At 46.9% G+C, this 19,939-nt stretch overlaps 1 protein-coding gene across 1 annotated transcript in view; it reads right to left on the bottom strand.

The window, feature by feature from the left end:
- The window catches only part of hpse2 (heparanase 2), a 570,820-nt gene that overhangs the window by 226,720 nt on the left and 324,161 nt on the right, over positions 1 to 19,939 (bottom strand). The window contains exon 7 of the mRNA XM_070873950.1: positions 14,731 to 14,778. Within this exon, the coding sequence (XP_070730051.1) occupies positions 14,731 to 14,778 (48 nt within the window). The remainder of the gene's footprint in view (positions 1 to 14,730; positions 14,779 to 19,939) is intronic.

Raw genomic sequence — 19,939 nt, 5'->3', positions numbered from 1 at the left:
CCACCACCCCCCCCCGACCCTGACCCGCTCTCCCGACCCGCACTCCCCCCGTCCTGACCCAACGCCACCTACCTGTAAATCTGGTGCTGGGGACGGTCCCGGCCCGTTCAGCCTCCCTCCCCTTCTCCTTCCCCCCCCCCTCACCCCATCTCCTTCCCTCCCCCATCTCCTTTCCCCCCCCTCTCCTTTCCCCCCATTTTTCTTTCCCCCCCTTTTTCTCCTCCCCCGTTCCCCCTCCCCCTTCTCCCCCATCCCTCCCCCTTCCCTCCCTCTGTTCCCCCCCTCTCTCCCTTTACCCCCCTCCTCCCCCTCCCCTCGCTGTCAGAAACACAGACACTGACAGACAGAGAATGAGAGACACACACAGACAAACAGACAGAGAGATAGAGACACTGACAGAGACACACTGGGGGGGGCATCCCAGCACGCTGTTGGAGGGTTCCCGGTGCTGCAGTCGGTAAGTAGATAATGTTTTATTTATTGATTTTAAAAAAAAATTATTTCTTATTAATTTTTTTGATTGATTTATTGATGATGGCTCTTTATTTGTAAAACTGAAGTGTTTAATGTTTGTAAACTTCCCTTTAAACCCCCCCCCCCTCCCCACCACCATTCCCTACGCCTGATTTGTAACCTACGCCTGATTTTCTAAAGTGTAGACAAGGTTTTTTCGAGCGTACAAAAATCTTCACTTACTCCATTCTAAGTTAGTTTGGAGTAAGTTTTCACTGACGAAACTTTGAAAACAGGCGTAAGTGGCTGGACACGCCCCCTTTTGAAAAAAAATTCTGTTCCAAAGTGAAACTGTTCTAACTGACTAGAACTGGAGCAAACTAAATGGCGAGAATTCCGATTTCTAAGATACTCCGTTCTACACCAGTTGCTCCTAAAAATCAGGAGCAAATCATGGCAAAACTTGGGGCCCAGATGTGACACCAAATCTGCTCCTCATTTCGAGTGGTTTTATTGCTGTAATATTAATGTTGACTAAAAGAACAGAAAAGAAACAAAACCAATCAGTTTGAGTAATAGGAATTTACTGAACCTTTAAGCAGCCTAATTATATGTAATAAATCTATGATGATTGATCTACTTTTGATGCTCAGCTACAAGATGTTGCCAGCACATTTTGTAAGTATTAACTGAATGATTTAATATTGTTATTAATCTTCCGAGGAGGTGTTAAGTCAGTTGCCTGTTCAGCTGGATGTAAAAGATCTCATGGCACCATTCAAAAAGGGGTTCTCCCAGTGTCCTGGCTAGCATTTATCCCTCAACCAACATCACCAAAATAGACTAACTGATCATTTGTATAATTGGCCATTTGTGGGTCCTTCCTAGGTTCAAATTGGTTGTCGTGTTTGCCAACAGTGACTGCACTTCAAAAAACCTCACTGGTTAATAAGTACTTTGGGATGTCCACAAGAGGTGAACGCCGTTGATCTTATTGAATGGCGGAGCAGGCTCGAGGGGCCGAATGCCTACTCCTCCTCCTAATTCTTATGTTCTTATATATAAATGCAAGTTCCTTCTTTGTTCACTGCATTACACTGTAAATTCAGCCTTTCCACGGGGAGGTTTTTTTATTCGTTCTTGGCATGTGGGCATCGCTGGCAAGGCCAGCATTTATTGCCCATGTCTAATTGCCTTTGAGAAGGTAGTGGTGAGCCGCCTTCTTGAACCGCTGCAGTCCGTGTGGTGAAGGTGCTCCCACAGTGCTGTTAGGGAGGAAGTTCCACAATTTTAATCCAGCGGCGATGAAGGAAAGGCTAATATATTTCCAAGTCAGGCGGTGTGTGACTCGGAGGGGAACTTGGAGGTGGTGATGTTCCCATGCGCCTGCTGCCCTTGTCCTTCTAGGTGGTAGAGGTCGTGGGTTTGGGAGGTGCTACTGAAGAAGCCTTGGCGAGTTGCTGCAGTGCACCTTGTAGATGGTACACACTGCAGCCACAATGCGCCGGTGGTGGCGGGAGTGAATGGTTAATATTTGAGGTGCGCTCAAAGGAAGCATGGGACAGAGAATTGGAGTCCAAATTTGAAGCTGTATGTCCAACTCAATTGCTCTCCCAATGTGGCTTCCCTGCTGCAAGCACGTGAATTATGAATTTAACCTCGTTTCTTATCTGAGCATGTTAAAGACTTGGCTGGATTTTCCCGTCCTTTGCGCTCGGGGCTTTGCCCCGGAGCGGGGTGAAAGGCGGCGGTGAGGTCTCCAGCGCCCCGCCGCGATCCTCCGGTCGGGTTTTGTGGTGGCGCTGAGCAGCACTGCCGGGAATAGCTGCGCCGGATGTGCAAAGCCTCTGGTTGCGACACCGGCAGAAGTTTGGACTCTTGCCCGATACATCCGCCCGCAATGACCGCCTGGGAAACCAGAGCGGTCCGGCATAGCCGGCGGTGCAGAGGAAGGTAAATACTCCGAAGGTATGTGCGAGTGTTTGTTCTGATAATTGTTTTGCCGATTTGTGTTGTGGTGCTGTGGGCAATATTTAGGAATGTTTCTGTGGGGTTTTTTACGGTTTCTCCCCCGCCCCCCGGGCCTCTCTCGGAGCGCACACGGCCCGGCACTTTAGCTCGTGAGTTTCCCATGCTAGTGCCCGCGAGAGGTATACAATGCCTCCCTTTGTGCTGTGCCTGACGTAGGGCCCAGATGCCCAAACTTCCTTACCAAAGCGCAAACTATTCCCGGCCGGTAACTATCTCGCCCCGCCTCCATTTTCGCCCCAAAAACCGAAAAGCCTAAAATCCAGCCCAAGAAGCAGCATGTAACTATGTCATCAAATTGTTGATTGGGCTAATCCAATACTCTGACTCCTGAAGAATGGACATTGGAACCTTCATGCGTTCAGAGTGCCAGATCTTTGCTTCCAAGGATCTTCGAAGAAATCGGCTAAACTTCTTAAAATTTATACCAAATGTGCCAGGCATTCACCAGGCAAAATCACTGCTTGAATGCTTTTAGAAATGGTCCAACAAAGAGCTGCAAGCATTAGAATTGTACCTCCGGAGATTACAAAGTTGTAGAGATAGTTCAATGGAGTATATTTCTGTGCATAGTGTAATGTATGCACCTGCGAGCATGTTCACAGGCTGGTGGAGCACTGAGTGGCTTAGCCAGTCACGTGATGTTCACAAGACTCAATAAAACCCCAGTTAATTCAGTTCAGGTTCTTCACTAATAAACCAGCTAGTGCTTTACGGCAAAGGCGTAGCTGTGAATTCTTAAGTAAAGAACCCGTGAAGCAAATACAACTACACATAGTTGCAGTTAACTGGTCAATCATTTCATGGTGGTTTGCTGTGCGTAAAATGCCCCCCACATTCAGCTTATAACAGTGACTATCTTAAAGTAATCCTTGCACTCAAAGCACCTTGGGATATTTCTGAGAGTCATCATAACGAGCTATATAAATGCAATTTATTCCTTGTCTTCAATGCTTTCAACGGCTAATCGGTTCAAAAAAGGAATGATATAAGATACAGAAATTCTGCAAGATTTAAATCTGTGGTAGGCAATGTAATGTATGCACCTGTGAGAATGCTCACAGGTTTGTGGAGCTGTTGCTTCAGTCCCACACTCCTGATCTTTGGGCACCCTGTGCGGAGGGGAGCAGGCAGGTCGGAAGGCCTCCTCGTAGGACTGTTCCTGGGCCTGGCCAAGGGGGCCATCAGCCAATCCAGGCAGTCGAGGGGGGCATTCAGCCCGATTGCCTGCCTCTCTTCCGTGGTTACATCTGAGCCAGGGCGTCCCTGGAGATGGAGCACGCGGTGTCCACCGGTACACTCGCGGCCTTCCGCGAGAGGTGGGCGCCGGAGGGACTGGAGTGCATCATCACCGCCGGCAACCAAATTTTAATTTGACCGTTTAAAGTTTAAAGTTTAATTTGTTTAAATTGTCAGTTTTAGTGCCCCTATAATAAGGGGGCATTTGATTTACATTTGTTTTACAGATATAACAAAATAGTTGTGGAGCTGTTGCATTGTGAGTGGCTTAGTCAGTCAGGTGATGTTCACAAGACTCAATAAAACCCCAGTCAGTTGAGTCCAGGTCATCCAATATGAGGTATGCGGTTGGGAGCCTAGTGGATGAACTGGTAATGTGAAGTGTGATTGTTCAACCTTCGTTAATAAACCAACTAGTTCTTAATAGCAATGTGTTGCTATGAATACTTAAGCAAAGATTTCATGAAACAAATACATTACAGGCACCACCACCACAGACTATTACAAAATATTACAAAGTGTCAGCTGTGGCTCAGTGAGTAGCACTCTTGCCTCTGAATCAGAAGGTTGTGGTTTTAAGTCCCACTCCAGGGACTTGAGTACAAAACAAATCTAGGCTGACACTCCCAGTGCAGTGCTGAGGGAGTACAGCACTATCAGAGGTGTATCTTTCGGATGAGATATTAAACCAACGTTTTCTCTCTCAGGTGGATGTAAAAGATCCCATGGCCAATATTTATCCCTCAATCAACATAACAAAAAAACAGATTATCTGGTCATTATCACGTTGCTGTTTGTGGGAGCTTGCTGTGTGCAAATTGGCTGCTATGTTTCCCACATTACAACAGTGACTACACTCCAAAAGTACTTCATTGGATGTAAAGCATTTTGAGATGTCTGCTGGTCATGAACGGCACTATATAAATGCAAGTCTTTCTTTATTTACAGCACAGAAACAGGCCATTCGGCCCATGCTAGTGTTTATGCTCCAAACAAGCCTCCACCCCCCCTTCTTTATCTAACCCTATCAACATATCCTTCTATTCCTTTCTCCATCATGTGCTTATCTAGCTTCCTCTTAAATGCGTCTATACTATTCGCCTCAACCACTCCCTGTGGTAGCGAGCTCCACATTCTCACCACTCTCTGGGTAAGGAAGTTTCTCCTGAATTCCCTATTGGATTTATTAGTGACTAATCTTATATTTATGGCCCCTAGTTCTGGTCTCACCCAGAAACGGACACATCTTCTGTACGTCTACCCTATCAAGTCCTTCAATAATTTTGAAGACCTCTATCATGTCACCCCTCAGTCTTCTCTTTTCTAGAGCAAAGAGCCCCTGCCTGCTCATACATTTCTGGCAGGTATCATCCCACTGTTCTGCTATCATCGTTGTAAATCTTTTTAGTACCATCTCCAGTGCCTCAATATCTGTTTTATAATATAGAGACTAGAACAGGTTTAACCACAGTTCTATACAAGTTTAACATAACTTCTCTGCTTTTCAATTCTATCTCTCTAGACATAAACCCCAGTGCCTGATTTGCCTCTTTATGGCCTTATTAACCTGTGTTGCTACTTTTAGTGATTTATGAATCTGTGCCCCCAGATCCCTCTGTTCCTCTACCCCATTTAGACACTTATTTTGCAAGGGTAAGTGACCTCCTTATTTTTCCTACCAAAATGTATCACCTCACACTTATCTATATTGAAGTTTATTTTGCAATTACATGCCCATTCTGCAAGTTTATTAACATCTTCCTGTATTTTGTCACAATCCTACTCTGTATTAACTGCACCTCCTAATTTAGCTGTCAGGAGATTGGCAAGAGCATCATCGTCTCACGATTGATGCCAACATCAAGTTGGCACTAAGACACAAACACTAGAATTCTTCATAAAGTTTAGAAAGACTAGTGCTGACAAGTTGTCAAAAACACAGTTCTATTGGACAGTTGGCAACTACACTTGGGGTATTTTAACTCCACTATCAGGCCTGTCAATTTTGCAGTAGTCAGTTTTGGTATGAATTCCTATGCCTCCCAGCATATACTGCATTCCTATAGCTTAATGCGACTTTTTCCATCTATTGGCTGTTGATGGCTTGTTTATGAGTCGTGAAAGATAAGTAAAGGAAACCTTTACATGTGCCTCGAGTGAAAACTCTTAACCAAAGCAAACCATTCAGTAATAAGTGACTGACTAGGATGTATGAGGCTGGATATAACGCTGGGAAATGCTCCAGAACTCCGGAGGTCAGCAGTAACTTCAACGAGAACCAGCCACAAGACCAACCGAATCAGTCATATCTAAAATTGAGAATGTGTTGGTTGAGAGACACCAATCTAAGGGCTGGATTTTCGGCTTTTAAGATTTTGGGGGGGGTTAATGGTGGTGGGTGGTCCTGATACCACCTGGAAACAGTTTGCGCCTCAGTCAGAAAAATTGGACAGCTGGGCCCGGAGTGTGGGGCAGAGTGCTAAGGGAGGCGTTGTACACCTCTCTTAGGGCGCTAGGCCGGCTGAGCATGGGAAAATCCCGAACTGGCCTGGGAGCACTCTGAGAGAGGGCTGGGGAGAAAAAAAAACGGAAATAAAAACATTTCCAAAAACTAACTCACGCCACCACTTCATAAATCGCAAAATAAATAAAATAAAAAGCAATCACACGTACCGGAGGTGGACATTACTTACCTCACTGCAGCCGCTACAGCACCAGGGGGCGTTACACAGCGCTATGGGTCGGGTGGGAGGCAAAAATCAAGCCAATGTCACAACCAGGGGCATTGCACACCGGCCTGCCTCTCCCGGGCGGTCATGCTCTGTGCCCCCCGCCAAAACCGGCCCCGAAAACCCCAGCGGGGCACTGGAAGCTGGCCACCCGCCCGGAAGAGCTCACCGCCGCCATTGCCACCCCTCCGGGGCAAAAACAGGGGCAACCAGGGGCAGAATATCCAGCCTTAAGTGCCTCCAAAACTGGACACCATTGAAAGTTCTACAACCAGCCTCCAGCCACCTGAAAAGAGACAGAGAGATCAACATATCGTCGACCGATCAACAGGCTGGGCAGCAAATTGGGACGGAAGCCAGTTTTCCACCACAAACTTAATCCCCAACCCGGTTCCAGAATCAACTTGTTTTGTGTCATGTATCCTACATGGCCACTGTTGGTACTATATCAAGTTGTGCCACCAGAGGGCACAGCAGTGGGACACTGGTAGGTTACCTGTACAGGTGTGCCTGGCCTAGTATAAAAGGCAGACCACCAGGTGTGATCCTCACTGTGGAGTTAACTAATAAAGGACTAAGGTCATTACAGTTCAAGTACAGCACATTGCCTCGTGGAGTCATTATTAGAACATCTAAGGACACAACATTTTGTTTCTGCGATCTGCCCACCGAGTCCCGAGCCGGGTCATTACACTATATGGTAATGAGGGCCAGTGGCATGGCAGCCCTGGGCCTCCTGCTTTTTGCACTCGCAATGCACTGAGTAAGTTAGAATGGTTATAGAATCATAGAATGGCTACTGCACAGAAAGAGGCCATTCGGCCCGTCGAGCCCATGCCGGCTCTCTGTAGGAGCCCCTCAGCCAGTCCCACTCCCCCTGCCCTTTCCCTGTAGCCCTGCAAATCTTTTTCCTTCAGGTACTTGTCCAACTCCCTTTTGAAAGCCACGATTGAATCTGAGTCCACCACCCCTTCAGGCAGTGCATTCCAGATCCTAACCATTCATTGTGTAAAAAAGTTTTCCTTCATGGTTCTTCTGCCAATCACCTTAAATCTGCATCCTCTGGTTCTCGACCCTTCCGCCAATGTCCAGACCCCTCATGATTTTGAACACCACTATCACTCTTCTCTGCTCCAGGGAGAACAACCCCAGCTTCTCCAGTCTACCCACATAACTGAAGTCCCTCAAGTTAGAAGGAAGGAAATAAGGTAACGCCGCTGTCAGGAGCAGCTGAGACCTGCGCAAGTGCAGAGTTTCTGAGCCGAAAGAAGGTGGGGAATTTGAATAGGCTTTGCTGCAGCCGAGAACAGCTTTAAACAGCAGCTTTTTGGGGCATTCTGCTTATACAGCCTTGGACTTGGTTCTGGTGGTGTGAGGCCGACGAGTGATCGAGGTGGAGGAGCAATGAGGGATCGTGGCTGAGATTTGGTGGGTGATCGTGGCGGAGGTTCGACGAATGTTTGGTGCGGAGGCGCGGCGGGAGATTGTGGCGGAGGTGCGGCGAGTGTTTGTGTGGTGGAGGAGCGGTGAAGGATCGTGGCGGAGGTGCGGCGAATGTTTGGTGCGGAGGTGCGGTGGGAGATCGTAGCAGAGGTGCGGCGAGTATTTTTGTGGCGGAGGAGCGGCGAGTGTTTTTGTGGCAGAGGAGCGGTGAGGGATCGTGGTGGAGGTGCAGCGAATGTTTGATGCGGAGGAGCGGCGAGAGATCATGGCAGAGGTGCGGCGAATGAGGGTATGGGGTCCAGAAGAGACAAGGGTCCAGGGGTAGCACGGGCCAGCCCACACTGGGATATGTGTGTGCACTAGGTCCATGCAGCAGAGCTGGTCTGCAGTTGTCCTGGTTAACCCTTGCCACTGGATAAAGGCCTAGCTCTGTCAAGCCTGTGTGGTGGCTGATGTGCAACGGCCACCACACGTTAAAAAAATCCAAGCACAGGCATCTTCCACCCTCACGATGTAGTTCGGGATCTGGAATATTAGGTCCTTCATCGAAACACCTGTGAACTCATCCCTTTTTGGCGTGGAAGCAAGTCATCCTCGCTTCGAGGAACTGCCTATGATGATGATGATGATTCCCTCTCTCCCCAAAGAATATACAGGCTTCACAGGGGTGGAGGGGTGGTACCTAGCCAACTTTTGGGTGGGGGTCTATTGCATATTCTAGTATAGCTGCCGTATTCTCTACTCATGTCTGCAATAAAAGAAAAAAGAAAGACTTGCATTTATACAGTGCCTTTCACAACCACCGGACCCAAAGCGCTTTACAGCCAATCGAGTACTTTTGGAGGGTATTCACTGTTGTAATGTAGGAAACGCCACAGCCAATTTGTACACAGCAAATTCTCACAAACAACAATGTGATAATAACCAGATAATCTGTTTTTTTGTTATGTTGATTGAGGTATAAATATTGGCCCAGGACACCGGGGATAACTCCCCTGCTCTTCTTCAAAATAGTGCCATGGGATCTTTTATGTCCACCTGACAGGGCAGATGGGGCCTCGGTTTAATGTCTCATCCGAAAGACGGCAGCTCCGACAGTGCGGCACTCTCTCAACACTGCACTGGAGTGTCAGCCTGGATTTATTTTTGCTCAAGTCCCTGGAGTGGGACTTGAACCCACAATCTTCTGACTCAGAAGCAAATGTGCTGTCCACTGAGCCACAGCTGACACTTGAAGAAAAAGCCTCCCTAATTTTGCCACAAATGAGCAGTGTAGACCCAAGAGTCACATCCTCAGAGATCAATCGCAGAGCAGACACATAGATGTGATGTTCCTCAAACATCCCTCTTTTCGAAGACCACCCGAGTTCTGCGTCTCCCGACCCCGCTGTGAAGGGTAACCTTCTCCTCAGCTTCTGCTGGGAAGGCGCACATCCAACTCCCACTCGTCACTCCTCCAGCTCCCAGTGCCGCATCCTCTGCAGCCCGTATCCCTACTCGTGCCAAGTCCTGTTCAATCATCACCCCTTGTGCTCATTCACCTATACTGACTCTTGGGCCAGCAACGCCTCCATTTTAAAATTCTCATCCTTCTTTTCAAGTCCCTCCATGGCCCCTCGCCCCTTCCTGATCTCTGTAACCTCCTCCAACCCTCCGAGATCTCTGCGCTCCTCCAATTCTTGAGCATCCCCATTTTTCATCGCTCCGCCATTGGCGGCCGTGCCTTCAGCTTCCTGGGCCCCAAGCTCTGGAATTCCCTCCCTAAACCTCTCTGCTTCACTACCTCTCTTTCCTCCTTTAAGACGCTCCTTAAAACCTATCTCTTCGACCAAGCTTTTGGTTACCTGCCCTAATTTCTCCTTATGTGGCTCGGTGACAAATTGTGCTTGATAACACTCATATGAAACGCCTTGAAAAGAAAGAAAGACTTGCATTTATATAGCACCTTTCACGACCACCGAATGTCGCAAAACGCTTTACAGCCAATTAAGTAATTTTGGAGTGTAATCATTGTTGTAATGTAGGAAGCCTTGGGATGCTTACTACATTAAAGGCGCTATGTAAATTCAAGTTGTTGTTGGCAGTATCTAATTCTTCCCAGGTGAAAGTATCGGCCACATGGTAGTATTCACTACAAATGAATTATTATTGTCTGACTAACTGCATGATGAAACATATATCTAAGTGCACTACAATATGGTGCTGCACATAATTATTACATTAATAATGGTTTTTATTTTACATTTAATTGCAAACAGGATTCCTTTGGAACATGATCAATGATTTTCTCGTATTAATAACTGAAACTTATTAAATTCAAAGGAAAAACAAGTTTGATTGACCTTTCTCTTTTGGCACCGAGTGCATCTTTCTCTCCCAACTGATAACATTAAACAAATATTAACTTTGGGTGAGGTTTAAAACAAATATTGTGACTGTCCCACAGGAAGCCAAGCTGTACTAATGCTGTAAAAGAAAATAATTTTTATTTCATCAGCGTGAAAACTGTAACCACAAGCAGCAGCAACATGAATATTGTTAATTTTGAGGCATGCGAAATAAATCACAAAGCAGACACTTGGCTCACTATTCAGCACATCATGTAATAAAAATAATGAATTTGTTCGACATCAACAGCCATCAATGGTGACTGATGCTCATAAAGAAAGACTTGCATTTATATAGCACCTTTCATGACCTCAGGTCGTCCCAAAGCACTTTACAGTCAATTAAGTACTTTTGAGGTGTAGCCACTGTTGTAACGCAGTAAAGGCGGCAGCCAATTTGTGCACAGCAAGCTCCCACCAACAGCGACGTGATAATGAGCAGATAATCTGTTTTTTAGTGATGTTCATTGTGGGATAAATATTGACTTGGACACAGTGGAGAATTCCCCTGCGCTTCTTCAAAATAGTACCATGGGATCTTTTACATCCACCTGAGAGAACAGACAGGGTCTTGATTTAACGCCTCATCCAAAAGACAGCTGGAGTGTCAGCCTAGATTTTTGTGCTCTACTCCCTGGAGTTAGACTTGAACCTACAACCTTCTGACTCAGAGGTGAGTGTGCTACCCACTGAAGCGAGGCAGACCAGGCCAAGAACAAACTGAGTATCATTTTCGTCCTTCCATCCTCTGCGCTCATAACTCCTCTCTGCTGACTCTCGTCTTTATATCCGAAAAGGGATGTAGAATGAATCTGGAAACAGGTGGCACTGGTGTTCAGTGTCAACTCAACAATCCCACCAACAACTATTCAGTCCTGGAAACATTTTAATGATCTCACTAGGCTAGCCAAGGTATGTGAAAGCACAAGTGCCCATGTAGATGCTGAGATACAGCAGGCAGTGTGTCTCACCTCCACACTATTCAGGACCATATAGTCAGCAAGATCCTGCAAATCCCCTGAGAGGACAGACGCACCAACGTCAGTGTTCTCGATCAGGCCAACATCCTCAGCATTGAAGCACTGACCACACTCGACCAGCTCCGTTGGGCAGGCCACATCGTCCGCATGCCTGACACAAGACTCCCAAAGCAAGCCCTCTACTTGGAACCCCTACACAGCAAACGAGCCCCAGGTGGGCAGAGGAAATGTTTCAAGGACACCATCAAAGCCTCCTTCATAAAGTGCAACATCCCCACTGACACCTGGGAATCCCTGGCCAAAGACTGCCCTAAGTGGAGGAAGAGCATCCGGGAGGGCGCTGAGCACCTCAAGTCTCGTCGCTGAGAGCATGCAGTAAACAAGCGCAGGTAGCATAAAGAGTGTGTGGCAAACCTGTCCCACCCACCCTTTCCTTCAACCACTGTCTGTCCCACCTGTGACAGAGACTGTAATTCCCGTATTGGACTGTTCAGTCACCTGACAACTCACTTTTAGAGTGGAAGCAAGTCTTCCTCGATTTTGAGGGACTGCCTATGATGATTCAGGACCATATAGTCTTGAAGAAAAGAATGAAACAGACCCTTAGCAGGCACAAGGGACCCTCACCGTCACCCACATATGATGTGGGAATGCTCACTGGTCTGTCTTGACAAACCTCCACTGTCCCTCCTCGGGTAAATGGTCAACAATCCCAAAAACTGATCGGGCTGTCCCCAGTGGCTCAGTGGGGTAACTGCACAATGGGCTGTGGTACTGAGCCATATAAAGAAAGAACTTGTATTTTCATAGCTTCTGAAAATGTCTGCAGGATGTCACACACAATAAGCAATCCCGTCAGTGTTGTCATGCAGGCAAACACATGTCAGTCAATTCTCGACGCAACCAGGTCCCATGGCAACTGGGAGATTTAAATTCAATTTATTCAATAAATCTGGAATTTTTTTAAAAAGCCATTAACAGTCATGGTGACCATGGGCTAGACTTTTCCTAATGCCCCTCGATGCCCGATTGCCCGCTGAGAGGAACCGCTAACGTTCGGTGAGTAACGCTGGCGAGAATTTCTATTTTTATGCTTAAAGTAATTAAAACTAATTGCCTGGTGAAAAAATGGGCGTCGCACACTCATTGTCGGCAGTTTGGTCCCGGCGGGCATCTTCAGATGTGGGCGACACCATGAAGAAACTTAAGTGGAAACTTTCGCCGGGCAGAAAAACAGCTGTACCGCCGAGAAAATCACCGACAATGATGCCGAGAATCTAGCTCCGTAAAACTACCGAATTGTTGAAAAAACCCATCTGCTTCACTGATGTCCTTTAGGGAAGGAAATCGGCTGCCCTTACCTGATCTGGCCTATATGTGACTCCAGACCCACAGCAATGTGGTTGACTCTTAACTGCCCCCTGAAATGGCCCAGCGAGACACTCCGTCGCACCAAACTGCTACAAAGAAGTATCAGTGCATGGGGACTGCAGTGGTTCAAGAAGACGGCTCACCACCACCTTCACAAGGGCAATTAGGGATAGGCAATAAATGCTGGCCTTGCTGGCGGCGCCCACATCCCGTCAACAAATAAATAAATAAAAACACCAAATGCATGAATAATCATGTTGTATCCTTTTGCTGGAGATGGCTGAAAGACAACATAGAAACATCGAAACATAGAAAATAGGTGCAGGAGTAGGCCATTCGGCCCTTCTAGCCTGCACCGCCATTCAATGAGTTCATGGCTGAACATGCAACTTCAGTACCCCATTCCTGCTTTCTCACCATACCCCTTGATCCCCCTAGTAGTAAGGACTTCATCTAACTCCTTTTTGAACAACGAGGCACACGCCTGCTCTTGACAAGGGTGATTGGTGTGGGGCATGGAACTGCCATACTAAGACAGTTTGTCGTTCAGGCACATTTGTTTTTTAATATTCATGGGATGTGGGCATGGCTGGCAAGCCCAGCATTTACTGCCCATCCCTATACAACCGAGTGGCTGGCATTGAAGAGTCAACCATGCTGCTGTGGCTCTAGAGTCACGTTTCGGCCAGACCGGGTAAAGTCGGCAGATTTCCTTCCCTAAAGGACATTCGTGAACCGGGTGGATTTTTTACGACAATCTGGTAGCTACATGGTCATTATGACTGACACTAGTTTTTTATTCCCGGTATATTTAATTCACTGAATTTAAATTCCCCAGCTGCCGTGATGGGATTATGAACATGTCTCTGGATCATTAGTCCAGACCTCTGGATTTACTAGTCCAATAACATAACCACTATACTACTATTCCCATCATTATCATAGGCAGTCCCTCGAAATCGAGGAAGACTTGCTTCCACTCTAAAAGTGAGTTCTCAGGTGACTGAATATGGGAATTACAGTCTCTGTCACAGGTGGGACAGACAGTGGTTGAAGGAAACGGTGGGTGGGAAGCCTTGTTTGCCGCACGCTCCTTCCACTGCCTGCGGTTGTTTTCTGCATGCCCTCGGCGACGAGACTCGAGGTGCTCAACGCCCTTCTGGATGCTCTTCCTTCACTTTGGGCGGTCTTTGGCCAGGGACGCCCAGGTGTCAGTGAGGATGTTGTACTTTATCAATGAGGCTTTGAGGATGTCCTTTGAAACGTTTCCTCTGCGCACCTGGGGCTCGCTTGCCTTGTAGGAGTTCCGAGTAGAGCGCTTGCTTTGGGGGTCTCGTGTCGGGCATGCGGACAATGTGGCCCGCCCATCGGAGTTGGTTGAGTGCTCCCAGCGGTTGAGGGAATGCATTTAAAATTTCATGGATAATGGATTACTTTTGAAGTGATCTGTAGGCTCATGATACTCACAATATGTAGGCAAACGTGGCAGCCATTTTGTGCACAGTAATGGCCAACAAACATCAATGAGTTGAATGACTAATTAGTTAGTTGAGGAAGGATTTTTGTCGAGGACACTGGAAAAGCTCCCTAATCGTCTTCAAAGAATGCAGTCGGGTCCTTTAACAACCATTTGAACACACTGAAACAGCAAAGCTGGGCTTGCGTTTAGCATCTCATCCACAAGACGGCAACTCCAACACAGCGCTCTCTCAATGTTGCATTGAAGCAAAGAGGGAGATTTATTCTGCAGCTCATTTATACCCAAACCAGGAGTGCCTGATGCTAACTCTAGGTGCCCGAAAATACGCCTGTCCACCACACTGACGTCACTCCAGCTCGAGTAGCACAAAAACTCAACCCTCCCGACAACCCCACGCACAAGAATAAGAAAGATATTACACAGAGGACAGAATAACCGCAATCTGGGAGAGGCTTTTCTGACTGAATCTACGAGTATTTTATTCCCACCAGAGATTTTACATTAATTATAAACTGAAGAAAATTGATGCCTAGGTTGTGAAAGGTCAGGATTCAGTAAGGTGCTGATCACAATAAGCTGAGTGGCAATCACTGAAGTGTTAACAAAGGTTAAATACCTACTGTTGCCATGTTACTGCGTTGACGATTGTCCCCGCTGTCTTCATAAATCTGTAAAAAAGATTGAATAATGAGAGGCTTCGGTGACTAAACAGCATGTTGTAAACCCTGCACATATTATTAAAAGAAAAAAAGACTTGCATTTATATAGCACCTTTCACGACCACTGGACGTCTCAAAACGCTTTACAGCTAGTGAAGTACTTTTGGAGTAACCGCCTCCAGTGCGCCAGTGCAGCCTTCGGCCGCCTGAGGAAAAGAGTGTTTGAAGACCAGGCCCACAAAACTGCCATCAAGCTCATGGTCTACAGGGTTGTAGTAATACCCGCCCTCCTGTATGGCTCAGAAACATAGACCGTGTACAGTAGATATTATGCTCATAATAAAGGATGAAACTGAGTACTGTAAGCAATGAGTAAGTGTGACCTTAACTCCTTTAATTAGACTCCAGAGTGCAGGTACCGCGTGGATGGCCTGTTTATATAGTGCTCCCAAGGGATGCTGGGATCCCTTGGGACTCCAATAGGTGGGCCCTCTGGTGGTGGTGTGATACAGGTTGCCAAGGTTAAGTACATAACATCACTCCCTCATAAAGTCAATAGTACATTTATTTACAGGGTGAGACGATCTGGGGCTTTTCGCTCCCTTGTCAATCGTCTTAGTACAAATGCAGGTGTGGATGAGTTGGTTGGTTCTTCACTGGGCTGCTGGGCAGCCGGCCTTGCCGAGCTGCTGCAGATGGTGAGTTTGGCTTCATGGTCAACCGTGATGTCAGTTGCCACTTGTGTGTGTGTTGGAGGGTCGAAGTTAGTGGCGTTCTCTTCGGGTTGCTCATAGCTGTTAGTGAACCGCAACTTGGTTTGGTCCAAATGCTTTCTGCACGTTAGTCCATTGGCCAATTTGACCTGAAACACCTTACTCCCTTCTTTGGCTATGACCATGACAGCAAGCCATTTGGGACCATGTCCATAATTGAGTACAAACACAGGATCATTGACCTCAATATCGTGTGACAAGTTTGCGCGAACATGGTACATGCGTTGTTGATGCCGCCTGCCCTCGACGTGATCATGGAGATCAGGGTGGACAAGAGAGAGCCTTGTTTTGAGTGCCCTTTTCATAAGTAGCTCAGCTGGGGGAACCTTTTGACACATGTTTCAAGCTTTGCTTGATGGTTTGAACTGCCCGTTCTGCTTGGTCGTTGGATGCGGGCTTGAACGGGGCAGATGTGACGTGCTTGATCCCATTGCAGGTCATGAATTGCTTGAATTCAGCACTGGTGAAACACGGCCCATTGTCACTGACAAGGACATCAGGCAGGCTGTGAGTCGCAAACATGGCTCATAGGCTTTCGATGGTGGCGGTGGACGTGCTTACATACATTATTACACATTAAATCCATTTTGAATAAGCATCCACAACAACCAAGAACATTTTTCCCAGAAATGGGACCACATAGTTAACATGGATCCTAGACCACGGTTTGGAGGGCCACGACCACAAACTTAGCGGTGCCTCTCCGGGTGCATTGCTCAGTTGAGAGCAAGTGTTGCACTGGCACACGCATGAATCTAAATCGGAGTCGATGCTGGGCCACCACACATGGGATCTGGCTATAGCTTTCATAATTACAATGCCTGGGTGGGTGCTGTGTAGGTCACGTATTTACGTTTCTCTGCCTTTCTTGGGCAAGACATAAGAACATAAGAACATAAGAAATAGGAACAGGAGTAGGCCATCTAGCCCCTCGAGCCTGCTCCGCCATTCAACAAGATCATGGCTGATCTGGCCGTGGACTCAGCTCCACTTACCCGCCCGCTCCCCATAATCCTTAATTCCCTTACTGGTTAAAAATCTATCTATCTGCGACTTGAATACATTCAATGAGCTAGCCTCAACTGCTTCCTTGGGCAGAGAATTCCACAGATTCACAACCCTCTGGGAGAAGAAATTCCTTCTCAACTCGGTTTTAAATTGGCTCGCCCGTATTTTGAGGCTGTGCCCCCTAGTTCTAGTCTCCCCGACCAGTGGAAACAACCTCTCTGCCTCTATCTTGTCTATACCTTTCATTATTTTAAATGTTTCCATAAGATCACCCCTCATCCTTCTGAACTCCAATGAGTAAAGACCCAGTATACTCAATCTATCATCATAAGGTAACCCCCTCATCTCCGGAATCAGCCTAGTGAATCATCTCTGTACCCCCTCCAAAGCTAGTATATCCTTCCTTAAGTAAGGTGACCAAAACTGCACGCAGTACTCCAGGTGCGGCCTCACCAATACCCTATACAGTTGCAGAAGGACCTCCCTGCTTTTGTACTCCATCCCTCTCGCAATGAAGGCCAACATTCCATTCGCCTGCCTGATTACCTGCTGCACCTGCAAACAAACTTTTTGGGATTCATGCACAAGGACCCCCAGGCCCCTCTGCACCGCAGCATGTTGTAATTTCTCCCCATTCAAATAATATTCCCTTTTACTGTTTTTTTTCCAAGGTGGATGACCTCACACTTTCCGACATTGTATTCCATCTGCCAAACCTTAGCCCATTCGCTTAACCTACCTAAATCTCTTTGCAGCCTCTCTGTCTCCTCTACACAACTGCTTTCCCACTAATCTTTGTGTCATCCTCAAATTTTGTTACATTACACTCTGTCCCCTCTTCCAGGTCATCTATGTATATTGTAAACAGTTGTGGTCCCAGCACCAATCCCTGTGGCACACCACTAACCACTAATTTCCAACCCGAAAAGGACCCATTTATCCCGACTCTCTGCTTTCTGTTAGCCAGCCAATTCTCTATCCATGCTAATACATTTCCTCTGACTCCGCGTACCTTTATCTTCTGCAGTAATCTTTTGTGTGGCACCTTATCGAATGCCTTTTGGAAATCTAAATACACCACATCCATCGGTACACCTCTATCCACCATGCTCGTTATATCCTCAAAGAATTCCAGTAAATTAGTTAAACATGATTTCTCCTTCATGAATCCATGCTGCGTCTGCTTGATTGCACTATTCCTATCTAGATGTCCCGCTATTTCTTCCTTAATGATAGTTTCAAGCATTTTCCCCACTACAGATGTTAAACTAACCGGCCTATAGTTACCTTTTGTCTGCCCCCTTTTTTAAACAGAGGCGTTACATTAGCTGCTTTCCAATCCGCTGGTACCTCCCCAGAGTCCAGAGAATTTTGGTAGATTATAACGAATGCATCTGCTATAACTTCCGCCATCTCTTTTAATACCCTGGGATGCATTTCATCAGGACCAGGGGACTTGTCTACCTTGAGTCCCATTAGCCTGTCCAGCACTACCCTCTTAGTGATAGTGATTGTCTCAAGGTCCTCCCTTCCCACATTCCTGTGACCAGCAATTTTTGGCATGGTTTTTGTGTCTTCCACTGTGAAGACCGAAGCAAAATAATTGTTTAAGGTCTCAGCCATTTCCACATTTCCCATTATTAAATCCCCCTTCTCATCTTCTAAGGGACCAACATTTACTTTAGTCACTCTTTTCCGTTTTATATATCTGTAAAAGCTTTTACTTTCTGTTTTTATGTTTTGCGCAAGTTTACCTTCGTAATCTATCTTTCCTTTCTTTATTGCTTTCTTAGTCATTCTTTGCTGTCGTTTAAAATTTTCCCAATCTTCTATTTTCCCACTAACCTTGGCCACCTTATACGCATTGGTTTTTAATTTGATACTCTCCTTTATTTCCTTGGTTATCCACGGCTGGTTATCCCTTCTCTTACCGCCCTTCTTTTTCACTGGAATATATTTTTGTTGAGCACTATGCTGTAGGCCCTTTCGGCCTTGGACAGACTCCTAGACGTATAAGCGACTGGTTGCAACATCCCCGATTCGTTAGCCTGTTGTAACACGATTACCCCACAAAAGACAGTCGCCTGTAAGGACATTCGTCTTTGCGCCTGTGGAATGGCTTAATCTCTTCCTTCATCTCTGCTGGGACGCTGGACCAGCTCCCATGGAGGACACAGTTTTTTACCAGGGACAGTAAAGGATCCTGGCTGGTCCAGGTCCTGATCTGGCGGGCCGTAAAAGGTGACTTTTCGTTTTCGAATGCATCCATCACCATGAACAAGTCTGCAGGCTGTGCCAATTCCACCCCGGTGGTGGGCAATGGTAGCTGACTGAAAGCATCAGCGCAGTTCTCTGTGCCCGATCTGTGGCCAATTACATAGTTGTATGCCAACAGCGTGAGCACCCATCTTTGAATGCGAGCAGAGGCATTGGTGTTAATCCCTTTGCTCTCTAAGAATAGCGATATGAGCGACTTATGGTCAGTTTCAAGCTCAAACTTGAGACCAAGCAAATACTGGTGCATTTTTTACACCCCGTAAACGCGTGCAAGAGCTTCCTTTTCAATCATGCTGTAGGCCCTTTCGGCCTTGGACAGACTCCTGGACGTATAAGCAACCGGTTGCAACATCCCCGAATCGTTAGCCTGTTGTAACACACACCCTACCCCATATGACGATGCATTGCAAGCTAGCACTAATCGTTTACATGGGTTATACAGAACAAGCAGTTTGTTTGAGCATAACAGATTTCTGGCTTTCTCAAAGGCAACCTCTTGTGAATTCCCCCATACCCAGTCGTCACCCTTGCAGAGTAGCACATGTAGGGGTTTTAGCAAGGTGCTGAACCCGGGTAGGAAATTACAAAAATAGTTGAGTAGTTCCAGGAATGACCGCAGCTCCGTAACATTCTGTGGTCTCGGCGCGTTCTTGATGGCCTCCGTCTTGGCGTCGGTGGGTCTGATGCCATCTGCAGCAATTCTTCTTCCCAAGAACTCGACCTCTAGCGCCAGGAAAACACACTTCGAGCCTTTCAACCTGAGTCCCACGTGATCTAGCTGACTTAGAACCTCTTCCAGATTCTTCAAGTGTTCGATGGTGTCCCGACCTGTGACCAGTATGTCACCTGGAAAACCACGGTGCGTGGAACCGACTTTAGCAGGCTCTCCATGTTCCGTTGGAAAATTGCTGCGGCTGACCGAATCCCAAATGGGCATCTGTTATAGATGAACAGACCTTTGTGCGTGTTGATGCAGGTGAGGCCTTTTGAAGATTCCACCAGCTCCTGCGTCATGTAGGCCGAGGTCAGGTCCAACTTGGTGAACGTGTTTCCTCCAGCCAGGGTCGCAAATAGGTCGTCTGCTTTGGGTAGTGGGTACTGGCCTTGTAGCG

The sequence above is a fragment of the Pristiophorus japonicus genome, chromosome 3, assembly GCF_044704955.1.
Source record: "Pristiophorus japonicus isolate sPriJap1 chromosome 3, sPriJap1.hap1, whole genome shotgun sequence".
NCBI lineage: Eukaryota > Metazoa > Chordata > Chondrichthyes > Pristiophoridae > Pristiophorus > Pristiophorus japonicus.
The sequence above is the reverse complement of the archived record's forward strand: the minus strand, read 5'-3'. Positions and strand labels throughout refer to the sequence as shown.